At 36.8% G+C, this 19,846-nt stretch overlaps 1 protein-coding gene across 1 annotated transcript in view; it reads right to left on the bottom strand.

The window, feature by feature from the left end:
• PHKB (phosphorylase kinase regulatory subunit beta) overlaps positions 1-19,846 on the bottom strand; it is a 208,904-nt gene that overhangs the window by 79,834 nt on the left and 109,224 nt on the right. The window contains exon 14 of the mRNA XM_069497809.1: positions 10,131-10,225. Coding sequence (XP_069353910.1) covers positions 10,131-10,225 — 95 coding nt within the window. The remainder of the gene's footprint in view (positions 1-10,130; positions 10,226-19,846) is intronic.

Below are 19,846 nucleotides of genomic sequence, written 5' to 3' on the forward strand. Positions count from 1 at the left end.
CCCAACTGACTGGGTGCTGTGGCCCCTCCCCCTACTCATTAAAACAGGGAGAGAAGTTTGCAACGAGAAGTTCACAAGCGATCGCTTCTCTCTGGGGGTGTGTGCTCCAGGCTGAGCTCCCCACAGGTGGAGGGGCCACACCTATTGCTTTGAGGACTTACAGTGCAAGAGGGGTGCACAATCAGAGAACTCCGTGCCCGCCAGCATTTCACAGAGACGCATGCTAGTGGGTCAGACACACAGATTGGGAGAAGTATGAGAACTGACTTGGGAGGAGAAGCAGCACACATGGACTGAACTGAAGGGAGTGTGCTGTGGGGGTCCAAGGAGTGGCAATTTGGGAGAGCACCTGCCGCTCCCTGCAGGAAAACTGCACTACTGCATAATGGCAGGAAGATCCCCAGCCCAGGGCCTTAGCATTCGAGTTTAGGATCCTCCCCTGTGAACAGCCTTCCCAGTTCAGAGAGCCTGTCCTGACCCTCCTACCAGCAGCTCCTCCTAGTGGCCGGAAAAGCAACTTCTGAGCCCCACTGAAGAGTTCCGTAGCCTTTCAGGTTCCTGCAACCTACACATGAACTGCCTTGCTGTTCCTCCCACCTCAGTGGTGGTTGAGATCAAGCAACACCCTAGGAGCCTCAGGGTCCCTCCTAAAGCTTGGGGCACTCAAGTACTCCACCTGGGGGAACAGAGTCTACCACCAGCACAAAAGAACATCTTGGCAGCTGGTTCTTTCACACAAACATCAACCAATGACAGGGAGAACAACTCTATAGCACATTATGGCATCTTCCAACTAGAGCAAACAGGGAGTGGCTGATTCGTACTCACAAGTACCACAAGCGATCTTGGAAATTAAGCTGGGGGACCCAGTACAATTCACACTGCTGGGAAGAACTGAAGACAGCAGGACAGAGGCAACCAGAGAGAATCATCAAACCTGCTTGAACACCCCATAGGCAACTCAGGACCAGTACTCTTCTCCCTGACGTGGTCAGGGATTGATCTTCAGGGAAGTGAGGATAGGCCCGCAAGCCAGGCCTAGTACCGCCAGGACTCAATCGAGAGGCCAGATGAGAAGGAATCAGTGAAAGAACCATGGAAGCATGAAAAAATCAGTGCAAAAGGACAGCCCCAAAAGGAAACAACAACTCCTTAACGACGGATACCAAACAAAAAGAAAACATTGAAATGATAAACAATTCCAAATATACATTATATGGACGCTCAATAAAATACAAGAGAAAATGGAAAACCAACACAAAGAAACCACAAAAAATACAGGAAATAAATGAAAAATTTACTAAAGAAATAAATTTATTAAGAAAATCAAATAGACCTTCTGGAAATGAAAAATTCATTCAAGGGAATACTAAATACAATGGAAGTTTAAAGAATAGAATAGACCAGGCAGAAGACAGAATCTCAGAGCTTGAAGACAACACCCTTGAATTTAAAAAGTCAGTCAAAGATAAAGAACAGAGAAATAAGAGGAATGAATGAAGTCTACAAGAAATATGGGATTATGTAAAGAGGCCAAACATAAGAATCATAGGCATCCTTGAGGGTGAAGAAAAAAACACACTAGGGTTGGAAAACCCACTTCAGGGAATAAGTGAGGAAAACTTCCTGATTTTGCTAGAAATTTAGGTATCCATGTACAAAAAGCTCAACGAACACCTGGGAAATTCATTGCAAAGAGGCAATCACCACAACAAAATCAACAGGAAGGAGGAACTCCTGCAAGTCATAAGGCAAAAACGTCGGGTAACTCACAAAGGAAAACCCATCAGGCTAACTTCAGGCTTCTCAACTGAGACCTTACAAGCCAGAAGGGTTAGGGGACCCATCTTCGGTCTTCTTCAACAGAATAATGGTCAGCATAGAACTTTGTATCCTGCAAAACTAAGTTTCTTACATGAAGGAGAAATAAAGACTTTTTCAGACAAGCAAACACTGAGGGAATTTGCTAAGACCAGACCAGCCCTACAGGAAGTACTCAGATATGAATTATACATTGATCACAATAGATACCCACTAGTATGAAATCACTCAAAAGCTAAAGTTCAGAGCCCATGTAAAATAATGGCTCATGAGATAAAACTAAGCAATAAGGTTCTACACAACAGGATGAACCAAAATCCATCCCACTTACCAATTCTTTCAATAAATGCAAACAGCTTGAATTCTCCACTCAAGAGACATAGGCTGGCAGAATGCATTAAAAAAATATAATCAATTAACTACTGTCTCCAGGAAATACATCTAACACACAAGGGCACATTCAGACTCAAGGTGAAGGGATGGAAAAAAATATTCCATGCAAATGGAAACGAAAAGAAAGCTGGTGTAGCCATTTACATATTGGATAACATAGACTTCAAATTGACAATAGTAAAGAAAGACAAAGATGGTCATGGTAAAGGGAATGATTCAACAAGAAGACATAACAATACTAAATATGTATGCACTTACCACAGGTGTGCCCAGACTCATAAAGCAGCCCCTACTAGATCTAAACAAAATGATAAATAGTAGCATCATAATAGCTGGGACTTCAACACCCCACTGACAGAGAAAGATCCTCCAAGCAGAATATAAACAAAGAAACATGGGAATTAATTGGGACTCTAGACCAAATGGGCCTAACAGACATTTACAGAACATTTTACCACAAAACCAATGAATATACATTCTTCTCATCAGCACATGGAACATTCTCTAAGATTGATCACATTTTAGGCCACAAAACATGTCTCAACAAATTAAAAAAAACAAACAGAAATTATACCATGTATCTTCTCTGACCACAGTGGAATAAAATTAGAAATCAATTCCAACAGAAACACTCAACTCTACACAGTCATGGAATTTAAACAACCTACTGCTGAATGATCACTGGGTCAAGGAGGAAATCAAGAGGTAAATCAAAAGATTCCTTGAATTAAATGACAAAGGGGACAGAAGTTATCAAAATCTATGAGATTCAGCAGAAGCAGTCCTAAGGGGAAAATCTGTAGCCTTAAATGCCTACATCAAAAAGGCAGAAAGATCACAAATCAACAAGCTAATGAATCACCTCAAGGAACTAGAAAAGGAAGAGCAAACCAAACCCAAACTCAGTAGAAGACAAGAAATATCTAAAGTCAGAGCAGAACTAAATGAAATGAAAAACAACAAAATAACATGTAAGGTTAATGAAACAAAAAGTTGGTTCTTTGAAAAGATAAAGAAAATTGATAGACCTGTCTCTAGATTAAGCAGAAATAGAAAGGATAGTACCAAAATAAGCTCAATTAGAAATGAAAAAGGAAGTATTACAACTGATACCACAGAAAAACAAAATATCACCTGTGAATACTATAAAAAATCTCTATGCACACAAACTCAAAAACATCAAGAAAATGGAAAATTCCTGGAAACACATAACCTCCCAAGGATCAATCAGGAAAAAATGCAACTCCTGAACAAACCAATAACAAGCAATGAAATTGAAGCAGCAATAAAAAATCTTGCAACAAAAGAAGTCCTGGACCAGATGGTTTCACAGCTGAATTTTATCAGACCTACAAAGAAGAATTGGTACCCATACTGCATAAATTATTTCTTAACATGGTTCTATGAAGCCAGTAGCGCCTTGATACAAAAGCCAGGAAAGGACACACAACAGCAACAAAAAATAAACTACAGACCAATATCCCTTATGAATATAGATGCAAAAATTCTCAATAAAATTCTAGCAAAGCAAATTCAGCAGCACATAAAAAAAAAAAAAATAATCCATGACCAAGTGGGCTTCATCCCAGGGATGCAAGGATGGATCAACATACATAAATCCATAAATGTGATTCACCATATAAACAGAAGCAAAAACAAAGATCATATGATTATCTCTATAGATGCAGAAAAACATCCTTTTCTGATAAAAACTCTTAACAACATAGGCACAGACAGAATATATCTCAAAATTATAAAAGCCATATACAACAATCCCACAGCCAACATCACACTGAATTGGGAAAAGTTGAAAGCATTCCCACTTAGAAATGGAACAAGAGAAAAATGCTTGCTGTCACCACTTCTATTCAAAATAGTGCTGGAAGTCCTAGCCAGAGCAAACAGGCAAAAGGACAAAATTAAGGGTATCCATATGGGGAAAGAGGAGGTCAAACTATGATTCTGTGCTGACGATATGATCTTGTATCTTGAAAATCCCAAAGATTCTTCCAAGAGACTCCTGGAATTGATAAATAAAGTCAGAAGCCTCAGGTTACAAAATCAATGTACATAAATCAGTAGCATTCCTATATACCAAAAACAGTGAAGCTGAGATTCAAATCAAAGACTCAATACCTTTCACAATAGCAACAAGGAAAATAAAATCCCTGGGAATATATTTAAGGGAGGTGAAAGATCTCCACAAAGAGAGCTACAAACTAGTTAGGAGGAAATTGCAGATGATATGAACAAATGGAAAAATATATGCTCAACATAGTTAAAATTTCCATATTACCCAAAATGATTTACAGATTCCATGTAATCACCATCAAAATACCAACATCATATTTCACAGAGCTAGATAAAATAATTCTACATTTTGTTTGGAACCAGAAAAGAGACTAAATAGCCAAAGCAACCTTAAGCAAAAGGAACAAATCTGGAGGCATCATTTTACCAGACTTTAAGCTATGCAACAAGGCTATAGTAACCAAAACAGCATGGTACTGGCACAAAAATAGAGACATAGATCAATGGAACAGGACTGAGAACCCAGATATAAAAGCATCCACATATTTCCATCTCATCCTTGACAAAGAAGACAACCATATACACTGCAGAAAAGAATCCCTATTCAATGAATGGTGCTGGAAAAATTGGAGAGCCACATGTAGAAGATTGAAACAGAATCAAATCTCTCACCACTCAAAAAAAATTAACTCAAGATGGATAACAGACTTAAATCTAAGACATGAAACCTTAAGAATTCTAGAAGAAAATGTTGGAAAAACGCTTCTGATATTGGCCTAGGCAAAGAATTTATGAAGAAGACCCCAAAGGCAATCACAGCAACAACAAAAATTAGTAAACGGTACTTGAATATATTAAAAAGCTTCTGCACAGCTGAGGACACAATCAACAGCAAATAGACAACTACAGAACAGGAGAAAATATTCACATGCTACACCTCTGATAAAGGGCTAAAAACCAGAATCTACAAATAACTCAAGGAAATCAGCAAGAAATCATCAAACAACTCCATTAAAAAGTAGGCAAAAGACATGAACAAAAGCTTTTTAAAAGGAGATAGACTAATGGCTAATAAACATATGAAAGAATGCTCAAACATCACTAATCATCAGAGAAATGCAAATCAAAACCACAAGGGGATATCACTTAACCACAGTGAGAATGGCTTATATCAAAAAATCCCCAAATAATAGATGCTGGCATGGATGTGGAGATAAAGGAACACATATACACTGTTGGTGGGGACTGCAAACTAGTACAACCTTTATGGAAAATAGTATGGAGATTCCGCAAAGAACTAAAAGTAGACTTACCATGTGATCCAGCAATCCAACTACTGGTATTTTCCCAAAGGAAAAAAAGTCATTTTATCAAAAAGACACTTGCCGTAGAATGTTTATTACAGCACAATCCACGGAGATGTGGAATCAACCCAAGTGCCCATCAATTCATGAGTGCATTAATAAAATGTGGTATAGGTATACCACGGAGTACTATTCAGCCATAAAAAAGAATGAATTAATACCTTTTGCAACAATCTGGATGGAATTGGAGATCATTCCCCTAAGTGAAGTATTGCAAGAATGGAAAAACAAACACCATACATACTCACTATTAAATTGGAACTAACCGATCAGCATTCATGTTCACAGATAGAAGTAAAACGCAGTGGAAATCAAGAAGGTGGGAGGGCAGAGGAGCGGATGCGTGAAATCCTACCTAATGGATATAATATACACTATCTGGGTGATGAGCACACTTATAATTTTGACTTAAGCAGTACAAAAGCAATCCATACTACCAAAACATTTGCACCCCTGTAATATCCTGAAATAAAAAAAATTAAAATATGACTTTAACAAATTCAACAGAAGAGATGAATCAAAGAATAAGGAAGATTTCCTGAATGCTAGTATTAGGTTGGTGCAAAAGTAATTGAGGTTTCAGACAGTGAATTTTAAATCATTATAACTAGGCTCAAATACATCTTTATTAATCAAAATAGGAACCATTACAATCAATGGATTTTTGCCAAAGAGAAATAAGTTTATTTATTCTTATAGCATAAAAATCCATGCTTTGGGATCCGATGAACTCTTGGAAAGCATTTTCTGCCTGCTCCTGGTTGTGGAAGCATTTTCCATGCAAAAAGTTATCAAGATGCTTGAAGAAGTTGTAGTTGGTTGGCAAGGGGTCAGGTGAATATGGCGGATGAAGCAAAACTTTGTAGCCCAATTTGTTCAACTTTTGAAGTGTTGGTTGTGTGACATGTGGTCGGGTGTTGTCATGGAGAAGAACTGGGCCCTTTCTGCTGACCAATGCTGGCTGCAGGCATTGCAGTTTTCAGTGCATCTCATCAATTTGGTGAGCATAATTCTCAGACATGATGGTTTTGCCGGGATTCCAAAAGCTGTAGTGGATCAGACTAGCAGCAGACCACCAACCAGTGACCATGACCTTTTTATGATACAAGTTTGGCGTTGGGAAGTGCTTTTGAGCTTCTTCTGAGCTGGTCTTCTCTGGCTGTTGTATACAATTCACTTTTCATCACACATCACAATCCTATCAAGAAATGGTTTGTTGTTGTTGCACACAATAAGAGAAGACGACACTTCAAAATGATGATTTGTTTGATTTTCGGTCAGCTCATGAGGCACCAACTTATTGAGCTTTTTCACCTTTCCAATTTGCTTCAAATGCCAAACAATCATAGGACAATTTACGCTGAGTTCTTCAGCAACTTCTGTGCAGTTTAAGAGGATCAGCTTCAGTGATTGCTATCAGTTGGTCATTGTCAACTTCCAATGGCCGGCTACTGTGCTCCTCATCTTCAAGGCTCTCATTTCCTTCGGAAAATTTCTTGAACCACCACTGTATCATATGTTTGCTAGCAGTTCCTGGGCCAAATGCGTTGTTGATGTTGCGAGTTGTCTCTGATGCTTTATGACCCATTTAGAACTTGAATAAGAAAATTGCTTGAATTTGCCTTTTGCCTAACATCATTTCCATGGTCTAAAATAAATATAAAATAAATAGCAAGCAATTAGTCATTAGCAAATAAACATAAAGTGAGAAATTCCCATTAAAATGATGTATAGCATAACCACATCATTTAAGAATGTATTCCAATATCAAACAGCAAATTTCAATAATGCTGAAACAGCAATTACTTTTGCACCAACCTAATATTAATACTAATATACATAATTATAGAAAATATGTAAAATATAATATATAAGACATAATTATAGGCAAAAATAAAGGAATAGAAAACATTTGAGAAAAAGTAAGAGACTCACCGGATAATGAGAGTGTTTTGCATGCTGGAGGCCTTGGGACACAGGGTACCAGTTTGCCCAGATAGTTTGTGCTAACAACGTGACTTACAGTGAATTCCTGTTGCTCCCTGGGGAGCTGGTGTTCAATTAACATAAGTCAGTCATGTAGGTGCTACACACCTTGCTGACTGATCCTTGATAAAAGCCATGGACAACCAAGCTTGAGCAAGCTTTCCTGGTTGGCAATACTTTGCATGCACTGTCACGCATCCTTGCTGGGGTAATTAAGTACATCTCATGTGACTCCACTGGAAGAGGACACTTGGAAGCTTGGGCCAACTTTTCTAAAGACATGCCCCATGTGCCTTTTCCCTTTGCTGATTTTTTTTTTTTTCTGTATCCTTTCACTATAATAAATCCTAAGTATAACAGTTTCTGAGTCCTGTGAGTCCTCTGGTGAATTTTTGAGGCTCAGGGTGGTCATGGGGACCCCTGACATACCTTCCTTCAAGGGCAAGGATTTCTTTCCTTTGCAGGAACTGTTAGGACTTTACTAATCCATATTTACTTTCCCAACATTTGGCAAGGTTTATAGCACCCAGTCAATCCCCACAGGTCAGTTAGTCACAAAAGATGACCTCATCAATCATGACCAAGTGGTCACTAACACCAACATTTCAAGCAGAGGACTGTATATCTGGGAATATGTCTGATGCCTCCATTTCATCAGTCCACTTCACCCAGCCCCAGTGAAAGACATGGCATGCCTATTAGGTCTTTCCTAACACTTCAAATGGTTGAGTAAATGGCAAGGGAACCTCATCATCTTATCGTTTTACATACTACCACAACCAAGCTGCCAGAGGGGTGGGGTATGTGAGCTCCCAGCAGTTTTCGCTGCAAACCCGCCTCATCCCCTCCCTCTCAGGAACTGCACAGAATACTGCCCAGATGTCATCTGCCACACAGCGTCAGGAGAAGAGCTCCAGTCCTTGCCCTAGAGCATGTCTCTTAGCTAGGATGTGGCTCCATCTGGGAGGCATGCCTCAGATAACTTAGTAGCAATATTAAAAAATAACTTTGATATTAAAAATACCTGTAGAATGTATTCTCTTTAAAATTCACTCTCACTAATTTATCCGCTGATCAGCTTTCTTGAGCAGGTGAGAGAGAGTTACAAGTAGCACATTGTATGTCAACCACACATAACACACAGCCTTCCTTATATGTGTCAAGCATGAAATAACTATTTAAATTGTTGATGTTGTTAGCCATGTGCCTATAAAATGCTTTCATTTTTTTGGCTCCTGCCCCACACCTCAAATCTGTGACCCATTAATTTATTTTCTAAGAAAAGATTCTGAGGTTTCATCATCCTAGACAAGTGGGTCACACATGTGAAGTATTATTTAAATGATACATATTAGTCTTAAAATGGCTCAAAGTCATAGCACTGGGTAATGTGAAGTTAGATGTATTCCCTATTTTACCATTTCTTCAAGTAAAATTGCATATTTCAGATTTGCACAGATTGTATACTTGCACTGCACTAACACGAGTGATGACAAAGATAAAGGCCATATCCCCAACTTATAGGAGCTAAAAGGCAGTGAGAAATTTCCATTACATATTAACCCAGGGATTTTATGTTTTTGAGAAAACCTGAACATTCACAAGTCTCTCAAACAGCTTCTCACCTATAAGTCACTCAGAGTAATTACATGTTTTGTTCCAGACCAATAAAAAGAGTAAGAGAAATATATGACAGAACCCAATGAAGCTGTTGGCTCTCTCTTTCTTTCATTAAAATAAGCATTTATTGGTGTGTGGGGGGTGGGGGTATGTGTGTGTGTGTGTGATATGTACTTGTATTTTTTTTTTTTAAATAAAAGCAGTATTTCAATTTATGAACATATATTCTGTAAGTCCTGATGCCATTCCTATTAAATGCATGCTAACTGCTTGGAATCCCAGGCACACACTCAGGTTCATTCCCTTTCTCCTCAGGCAGTTTCCAAATCCACAACATTTTCATTTTAACAGTCCTCATTACTGGTATCATTTAATACTTGAGGGTTTGCTCAAGTCAATATCAATCTTGCTGATCCTACAAACACTTACTTTGTTGACACAACACAGTCTGAATCCATAGCTACTAGATGTAAAAATTTAAAAACTATTCCTTCCTCCAACATCTCACCAAGTGCTAAGAGCAACTCTGTCAGTCACTCAGTCCTGTCACGAAGACACAGCACAACAGAGACATCAAGCACGGAGTCTTTCATAGAATCCCACTCCCTTCAATGACAGTGTCATCTCATCTGTCCTCCTGCTACCCATATGCCTTGCATCTTCTCAAAGACACTTGACACCATTCTCAAGATGAAAATGTTTACCTGGAAGACACTTTGTTAGACACATCTGACTCCTACCTTCCTCATTAACAAGCAAATCTTCACCACAAGCAATTCTTAACTAACCAGAAGAGGGAGAAGCCCTTCCCTCAGAAGGAGCAACAAAACCCCATTCAGAATAAAAATTTCCTCTTCAATTAAGCTTTAAATGTCCTTGGATGACTCCAAATGAAGAAATACAATATCATTTTACCTGATTGGAAAACCTCATGCTCACATTACGCTGATTCTGCAGTGGGACATAGCGCTGGACAGGATCAATGTCTTTGGGACTGATCAATTCATCAGCTGAAAAAAAAAGAAAGGAGGTGACATTACCAAAAATGCATTTGCATTATGCTATAAACCAACTAGAACAAAAAGACATTTATAAAACAGTCCTCTCAATAAGAGCAGAATATACATTTTTCTCAGTGCACAGGGAACATCCTCCAGAATACACCACATACTAGGCCATAAAATAAGCCTCAATAAATACAAAAGGATTGAAATAATAAAAAGTATATTCTCTGACCACAATGGAATGAAATTAGAAATCATAACAGAAAGAAATCTTATAAATTCACCCATACGTAAAAATTAGATAATATACTACTTAATAAACAAGGGATGAAATAAGAAATCAAAAGGGAAATTAGAAAATACTTCCTAATGTACTTTCTGATGAGATGAATAAAAATGAAAATACAACATACAAAATTTATGGGATGTGGGTAAAGCAATGCTCAAAGAAAAATTTATAGCTATACATGCCTTTATTCAACACAAGAAAAATCTCAAATCAATAAACTATCCTTCTACCTTAAGGCAGTGGATGAAAAAGAGCACACTAAATTAAAAGCAAGCATAAAGACACGATAAAGAGTTGAGTGGAAATTAATGAAACAGAGTATAGAAAAATAATAGAGAAGATCAAGGAAATCAAAAGTAGGTTCTTGAAAAGCTCAATAAAGTTAACAAAACTTTAGCTAGACTGACCAAGAAGAGACAAGATTCAAATTACTAAATCAAGAATGAAAGTAGGAACATTACTACTGACTTTAAGGATTATAAGAAAATGGTATCAACAAATGTATGTCAAAAAATTAGATAACCTAGATGAAACAGACAAGTTCCTACAAAGACACAAACTACCAAAACTGACTCAAAAAGGAACAGAACAAACTCACAGCTGGTATCATACTGAACAAGGAAAACCTGAAAGCCTTTCCTTTAAGATCTGTAACAAGACAATGATGCCCACTTTTCACCACTTCTATTCAACATGGTACTAGAAGTGCTAGCCAGAGCAATTAGACAAGAGAGAGAAATAAAGGGCATCCAAATTAGAAAGGAAGAAGTTGAATTATCCTTGTTTGCAGATGAAATGATCTTATATTGAGAAAAACCTAAGGAGTTCACCAAAGAACTATTAGAAATGATAAATTCAGGAAAGTTGCAGGATACAAAATCAACATACAAAAATCAATAGCATTTCTATATTCCAACAGCAAACAAGGTGAAAAAGAAACCAAGAAAGTAATCTCATTTACAATAGCTACAAATAAAATTAAATAACTAGGAATAAACTTAAAGAAGTGAAAGATCTCTGCAATGAAAACTATAAAACATTAATGAAAGAAATTGAAGAGGACACAAAAAAATGCAAAGATATTCCATTTTCATGAATTGGAAGAATCAGTACTCTTAAAATGTCCATACTACCTGAAGCAAGCAATCTACAGATTCAATGCAATTCCTACCAAAATAGCAATTATATTCTCCACAGAAACAGAAAAAAAAAAATTCTAAAACGTATATTGACTTACAAAACTGTCCTGAGCAAAAAGAACAAAGCTGCGTTACCTGATTTCAAATTATATTACAAAGCGATAGTAACCAAAACAGCATAGTACTAGCATAAAAACAGACCATGACCAGTGGAACAGAATAGAGAACCCAGAAATAAATCCAGACATTTGCCATCAGCTCGTTTTCAACAAAGGTGCCAAGAACATTCATTGGGGAAAGGACAGTCTCTTCAATAAATGGTCCTGGGAAAACTGTATATCCACATACAAAAGAATGAAACTAGACCCCTGTCTCTTACCCTATATCAAAATCAAATAAAAATGGATTAGAATCTTAAATGTAAGACCCAGAAGTATGAAACTGCTATAATAAAACATTGAGGAAACCCTCTAAGACATTGGTCTGGGCAATGATTTCTTGAGTAAAACCTCAAAAGCACAAGCAAACAAAGCAAAAATGAACAAAAAGGATCACATCAAGCCAAAAAGCTTGTGCACAGCAAAGAAAACAATCAACAAAGTGAAGAGACAACCCACAGAATGGGAGAAAATATTTGCAAACTACCCATCTGACAAGGGATTAATAACCAGAAAATACAAGGAACTCAACTGTATAGCAAAAATACAAATAATCTGATTTAAAAATGGGCAAAAGATCTGAATAGACATTTCTCAAAAGGAGACATACAAATGCTCAACATCATTAGTCATCAGAGAAATGCAAATCAAAACTACAATGAGATCATCTCACCCCAGGTAAAATGGCTTTTATCCAAAAGACAGTCAGCAATGAATACTAGGTGAGGATGTGGAGAAAGGGGAACCCTCATAAACTGTTGGTAGAAATGCAAATTAGTACAGCTACTATGCAGAACAGTATGGAAGTTCCTCAAAAAACTAAAAGTAGAACTACCACATGATTCTGCAATCTCACTGCTGGGTATCTATCCAAAACAAAGGAAATCAGCATATTGAAGAGATATCTGCACTCCCATGTCTACTGTAGCACTATGAACAATAGCCAAGACATGGAATCAACCTCAGTGTTCATCAGTGGATGAATGGATAAAGAAAATATGGTATATTTACACAATGCAATACTACTCAGCTATAAAAAAGAATGAAATCATGTCTTTTGCAGCAACACGTATGCACTGAAGGTCATTATCTTAAGTGAAACAAGCCAGGCACAGAAGGTCTAATAATGCATGTTTTCACTCATAAGTGGGCACTAAAAAATGTGTACGCTTTGATGTATACAGTGGAATGATAGGCAATGGAGACTCAGAAGTGTGAGGAGGTGAGGGGGGGTGGGTATGAGAAATTAGTTAATGGCTACAATGTATGTTATTCAGGTGATGGATACCCTAAAAGCCCTGATTTGACCACTATGCAAAATATGCATGTAACAAAATTGCACATAAATTTGTACAAATAATAATTTTTAAAAAAAACTGAGCAGGGAGTCAATAGTAGATTTCTCTGCAGCATTAGGAATATTTATACATCAGACTTCTATTCTGCGGTACCTTTTAGGCATAACTGCAATGAGATTCAATAGACAAAATCACCAAAGGATTTTCTGGTAACTCTTGGAGGATCTTTTCAATTATAATCAAAGTAATACTAACACTAGAATACCAAGAAGGAGGAAGAGCAGTAGCAGCATCTGCCACGCCACCACTGCCTCTGCAGCTGCAGCAGCAGCACTTAGATACTGCTTACTAAGTTCCCGGCATTGTTTAAGCATTTCACATATATTAAAGCTCTAATCCTCACAAAACCTTGCTATTTTACAGATGATAAAACTGAGGTACGGAGTGTTTAAACAACTTGCGATGGTTAGTATATGGTCGCGGGGAGACACAGTCTGTTTCTGAAGTCGGGGCTCTTAACCATATACTAATACTGGCCTTAACACTGACATTATCTACAACACAGGTGGAAAAGATACCAGGAGGAGAAAACAATGAAAATAAACAATTTAGATCTTGGTATATTACATTTTTCCTAACCAAATCAAGTCACATGTTATAGATATTGTTTTCACTCTCAGAAAAAATACTTTTGCAAAATTTAAACCAAACCAATATATGCAGATAGCTACATATAACTTCAATTTATTAATTACATTTTAGCTCATGTGCAGGTTTGATTGGTACTCTGATATTCTAAATAAGTAGCAAATTATTTCTCTATCTCATTTGTATGATCACTGAGATGTGAAAAAATTTCCAAAACCAACAAGCACTTTTCATAATTAATGTTTCACTGTCATTCTATAGAAAAGAAATTCTATCTTTATTGTCGTATTTTATTATTTATAAATAGTGACAGATAATTTAAGAAATCTTACATCCTTGGAAGGCATAAATGCTAATCTATTAAAATGGATATGAATTGAATGGTCAACCATGTCTTTCAAAAGCTTATTTCTTTGTATTTCCTTCATGTTTTGCTCGTCATACCATAGTTGTTTATCTACCTTGATGTTCCAACTTATACCATGTGCTGTATTCCTCTTATTCATGGCTATATCCCAGTACCTAGAACAGCACCTGGCATATAGTAGGCACTCAACAGATTTACTAAACAAAAGAATAAATTGGTGGGTTAACAAATATGGAAACACTTATTGCCATAATCATTAATTTCCATAATGGCAAAAGTGACAAATATCCTTAAAAGGTCAATGGGCACATTTTTCCCCCACTGCATTGATTTTTAGCAGTCAGGAGGCAAAAATAGAGGTTCTGTTTGTGCCAATTCAATGATACTGGCCTTCTGGTGAAGAGAGACAAGCCTGAAAGAACTTATACCCAACAAACTACAGAATATTTAAATTGAAAATAAAAAGAACAAGGATAAAAGAGTAATGGTTTTCTACATTTACAATACAGCATCAAACCTCAAAGATAATAAAATATTTCTATAAATAATGATAGCTGTCTTTAAATCCTTAGAAAACAGGGATCAGGTAAATTCATTAACATTTGCATTTTTTGTGCATGGAAAAGTGTATTAAATATATCTTAGGTTTACCTTAAACAATAATTGTCCAGGGTAAAAATACAATATTCATAAAAACTTTTGTTTCTTTAATAAAATAACAATTTAAACGAAATTTATCAGAGCAAGTAATTTTTTTTTTATCATGACACCAAAATTACATAGGACACACCAAAACAGGCTCAGCAGATAATTTACAGGGTAAAATTATGTGCTTCAAAGCCTGATTCTCAGCTGCAGTGACACATATAAGTAACACACATATTATGAGCTATTTGGAGAAAAAGAAAATATAGATCCTCAACTTCATATATTATACCAAAAAATTGCAAATTTTTATATAACATTTTTTTTACTCAATTGATTAACAAGGAAGGACTGTCTAAGATTAAAATGCCAAATTATATGGCAAAAATTAAGTAGAAAAACACTGACTGAGTGTATAAAGATTTTAAATTTCATTTATCAAAAAAACAGCATAGACTAGGCATGGTGGCTCATGACTTAATCCCAGCATTTTGGAGGCCAAGACAGGAGGATTGCTTGAGCCCAGGAGTTTGAGGACAGCCTGGGCAACATAGCAAGACCTCGTCTCTAAAAAAAAAAAAATTAGCTGGGTGTGGTGGCACACACTTGCAGTCGCAGCTACTCCGGAGACTGAGGTGGGAGGATTGCTCGAGCCCAGGAGTTCAAGGCTGCAGTGAGCTATGATGGTGCCACTGCACTCCAGTCTGAGTGACAGTGCAAGACCTTGTCTCGAGAACAAAACAAACAAAAAACCCCAGCATAAACAAAATTTAGAGGCAAACAAACATAAAACCGAGGTTAAATGGGAAAAAAAATTGACTAGACAATTCACAGAAGACAATGACTAAGAAATGCTTTTAACAGTGAGCATGTAAATGAAAACAAGATCCAAGTTAATATTTTACTAGGTTAGCAAATTTCTTGTTTTTAATAAGAATATTTAGTGCTGCAGAAGTTCCAGGTGACACAAGCACCCTGCAGACTCCTGAAGAAATCAGTAAACTCAGTCGAGAGCTGTGTGACCTTGGATGAGCTGTTAAACTCTTCTGGGCCTCGGTTTTCTCACCTGTGCCACGTAGTCCCCATCTCACAGAAATGTTGGAATTACGTAGGATGATATTTGTAAAAGGCAGAGCACCGTGTGTGACATTTTCCAAGGCAGGTATTATCACCAGTATTTCTGAGCAGCAGTGTGACGAGGTGTAGAAAGGGCCTCCTCAGACTCTAGGCATCATTGCCTTCACATTTAACTTTAGAAATATATTTGAGGGTGGGATGATAATTTTCATACAAATTTTCTAGCCCTCGTAACAATTCAACTAAAACATTTTAGTTTTAGGAAAGCCAGTTATTTATACAGTAAGCTAAAGACAGAAAATCTTCCCAGGTGAAGCCTTCACAGTAATACTACATGTGCTCTCAAGATGTTTGTAATGCCTGCTGCACAGAAATCCCACGTTAGGTCTAGCAATCACATGGACACCATGAGAAAGATAATGAAAGTACTCAGAAATCGTTATCTTTCTGCTTGAAGTTTCCTGAAGTGTAACAGCTGGGAAATCTCTTAGCAACCATGATGTAGAAATATATCTGTATACTCTTATCTATTCATTTTGTCTTTAACTGTTAAGTAACAAAACCATGGGCTATACTGAATAAAGAGTCAACTGTATTTGAAGTCAACAGATCAATGAATATCAAGACCTTGGTTTCTTATGTCCTCATTCACACTAGGGGGCACTTGATCAATGAATTTAACTTTAAAAAACATTAGATTTCTAGGCTTAATCAGTGCCTTTTATATTTGAGATCAATTGGGCAAGAAATATGAATGAAATAAAATGCAAATGGACTTGTCTTAGTTACAAACACTGGGATTAGGAGATAGTATATCAGAATAATTGGGCTATTCTCAGAGAAAAACATTTCCAACAGCTCTTACTATAGAACTACTAGATATCACAGTGACTATCAAAGAGTAGGCTGCCACAAATAGAGGTCGAATCAACAAGTAGATGAGGCCGGGTGCAGTGGCTCACACCTGTAATCCTAGCACTCTGGGAGGCCAAGGCGGGTGGATCGTTTGAGCTCAGGAGTTCGAGACCAGCCTGAGCAACAGCGAGACCCCATCTCTACTAAAAAAACAGAAAGAAATTAGCTGGACAACTAAAAATATATATAGAAAAATTTAGCCAGGCATGGTGGCACATGCCTGTAGTCCCAGCTACTTGGGATGCTGAGGCAGTAGGATTGCTTGAGCCCAGGAGTTTGAGGTTGCTGTGAGCTAGGTTGATGCCACGGCACTCTAGCCCAGGCAACAGAGTGAGACTCTGTCTAAAAAAAAAAAAAAAAAACCAAGTAGATGAATGGTTAAGTAGCAACTGGGGAATCATTTCCTTCCTGCGATGAATTCCGTGGCTGTGGGAGTACCAGCAAGCAGGGCTGATGGGCATCCTGAGTTGCCTGCTTGACAAGAGCTATGAAACATGGTCACATGCACCATCTATCTCCTACATGGTAGCTGAAATAGGGAGGGAGGGGAGAAGGAGGTACAGGAAATAGAAGAACCATTTATGTATTTGTCCCACAGTAAATGTCTTGTGTGTATTTCCTCATCAGTTAATGCTTAAAACATAAAAATAAAGAAATCAATGTTCATGGAAGTTGAGAAAATTCAAATCACACAGGTAGTAAGTGGCAAAACTTGTATTCAAACTCTGAACTGTCTGACTCCTAAGCTCATGATCTGAAAACTCTTGACCTTTCCACTATAGTACATGAAAAACATAAAAAAACGGGGGAAAAAAAAAAGGAAGAGAAGCTAGGGGAGAAGAAAGTGGAGGAAAAAGACCATAATGTCAGAGAAATAATTTATGTCACATGGTTACAAGTTTGCTGGGTATTAATAATCATTTAGAATACAGTTTCTATGGGAAAATAAATTGGGTCCAAGCAATGACTTACCAAAGAACTTTAGGAATTCAAGAAATTAAGCTGGGAATTTTATAGGTATATAATACTTTGGATATTTTAAAGTACTCCTATATCTATTTTATCACTTAAAAAGTATCTTATTAATGCTCCAAGGAAATTAAATAATACCCATCTGAAAAAGAAAAAGATCCTTCATGAAATTCAAGAAAACTTTCATTAACCTTATTATTTTAGGACTTTATGTGTATTGGAGAAAGTTGCAATTAATTAAAATTGCTCAATAATTCAAGCTTAATCAAAGATCATGTCTTGTTTTAACCCTTGGTGTTTTATTAATGTTTTCAAAACATTCACCCTAAAAGATTTGTCTATTCACCTGCCTTAAATTATACAGTATGTACAGTTCTAATCTTTAATGGCTTGGGATCATATAGCAGTACCTGAATGAAGGTCATCACTGTGAATATCTGATGTACAGGATAAGAAATGTTATTAATAGTTGCATATATATTAAAAACAAGCTAAAGTCTAGAAGTCAGATTTTTTAAAGCTGAACACCTGATGTATTAGTGTCTCTTGTTTACAAACAAAGCATATTGAACAAGAACATATATTAAAGTTAAGTAAGGGCTCTGGGGAAGTTTTAGAGTAAAGTTATTATTAACTTTATATTTCTGTAGTTTTCTGAACCTCAAAAAAAGTTTCAATCTGAAAAAAGGTTTTCTAAGTACTTTCATTATCTCTCTCAAGGTATCCATGTGATCACTAGTGACCGAACGTGGGATTTCTGTGCAGCAAAAGATCATGATTTTCAAGTGACTTTTTATGTGATAATTATAGCCACGTGCTGCATAACGATGTCTCATAAGATTATAATACTGTATTTTCACTGTACCTTTCCCATGTTTATATATGTTGTACACAAATACCACTGTGTTACCACTGCCTACAGTATTAAGTACAGTAACACGCTGTACAGGTTTGTAGCCTGGGAGCAATAGGCTCTACCATATAGCCTAGTTGTGTAGTCGGCTACAAAATCTCCTAAGGACACATTTTTTAGAATGTACCCTCATCATTAAGGCAATGCATGACTGACTTGTAAGGTTATTTATCTGTGCAAAGAGTTCAAAAAGGTCCTCTGCTTTCTACAGACTGATTTCACATGTATAGTTTCTAAACTCAAATTTGAATAACAACTGAAGGTATAACTAACGATCATTTTATTCTAAGAAGTCAAATATTTTATCTTAATGTGTATTATATGGTTTAAAATATACATATATCAAATATTAATTTTCTAAAAGTCTCAATTTTCTAAGGAAATACTGTAAATATTAACTGCTTTCTAAGAACACAGTGGGGATTTCAGGCCTTGGGTCAGGAAACAGTATTGTGTCTTTTTTCTCTAACAATGGAATAGAAGCCACATAGTTTTGTTGTATAATTATTCACTTAGGCATACATAAAGCAAAATATTCTTATTAGATTTCACTGGGATATAAACTGGCCTGAATTAGTGAAAGTCATATATTATAGAATATTTTGAAAGATTCACTGTTTTATTATTTTCTGGCCACAAAAGGTTGTCAAGCAGACATCCAACTAAGGCTCCTTTAATGAATAAATAAGCCCTTTTTGTGGTATCTGAAATCATAATGAATATCCATAGAAATCTGATGGTTCTTAGGGCTAGTTTATAATAGTTAAGAACCACTAAGTGATTCAATTTTTTGAGATCTTATTCATCCTAACCAGTGAGTTGTTAACCAGATGACACATAGCTGGAGTGCTAATGAATATGTAACATCTCTTTTTTTTTCAGCTGGAGATAAGTACGTGGTTTTGCAGTCTTCAGTGTACCTCCTGCATGTTCTCTCCTGCCTTCTCAGAGATCAGCAGGGAAAAGAGAAATTGACTCTTTCTCATACGGCAGCCCTGCAGTATTTCGTCTTCTTGGTTATGAAATAGAAATGGAGGCATGACCTGTACTATTTCTGTTCACTCTGGTCTTAACATGAGAAAATGCTGTCTACATTCAAGACCTGTCTACATGCAACACATATATTTTGGGAAGTTCAATGCTTTTTTACTGACTCATACTGTTGTCAACCTTTTTCTTTTTTTGAAGCTCAATTTACTAATGTAG

This window comes from Eulemur rufifrons, chromosome 23, assembly GCF_041146395.1.
Source record: "Eulemur rufifrons isolate Redbay chromosome 23, OSU_ERuf_1, whole genome shotgun sequence".
NCBI classification, from domain to species: domain Eukaryota; kingdom Metazoa; phylum Chordata; class Mammalia; order Primates; family Lemuridae; genus Eulemur; species Eulemur rufifrons.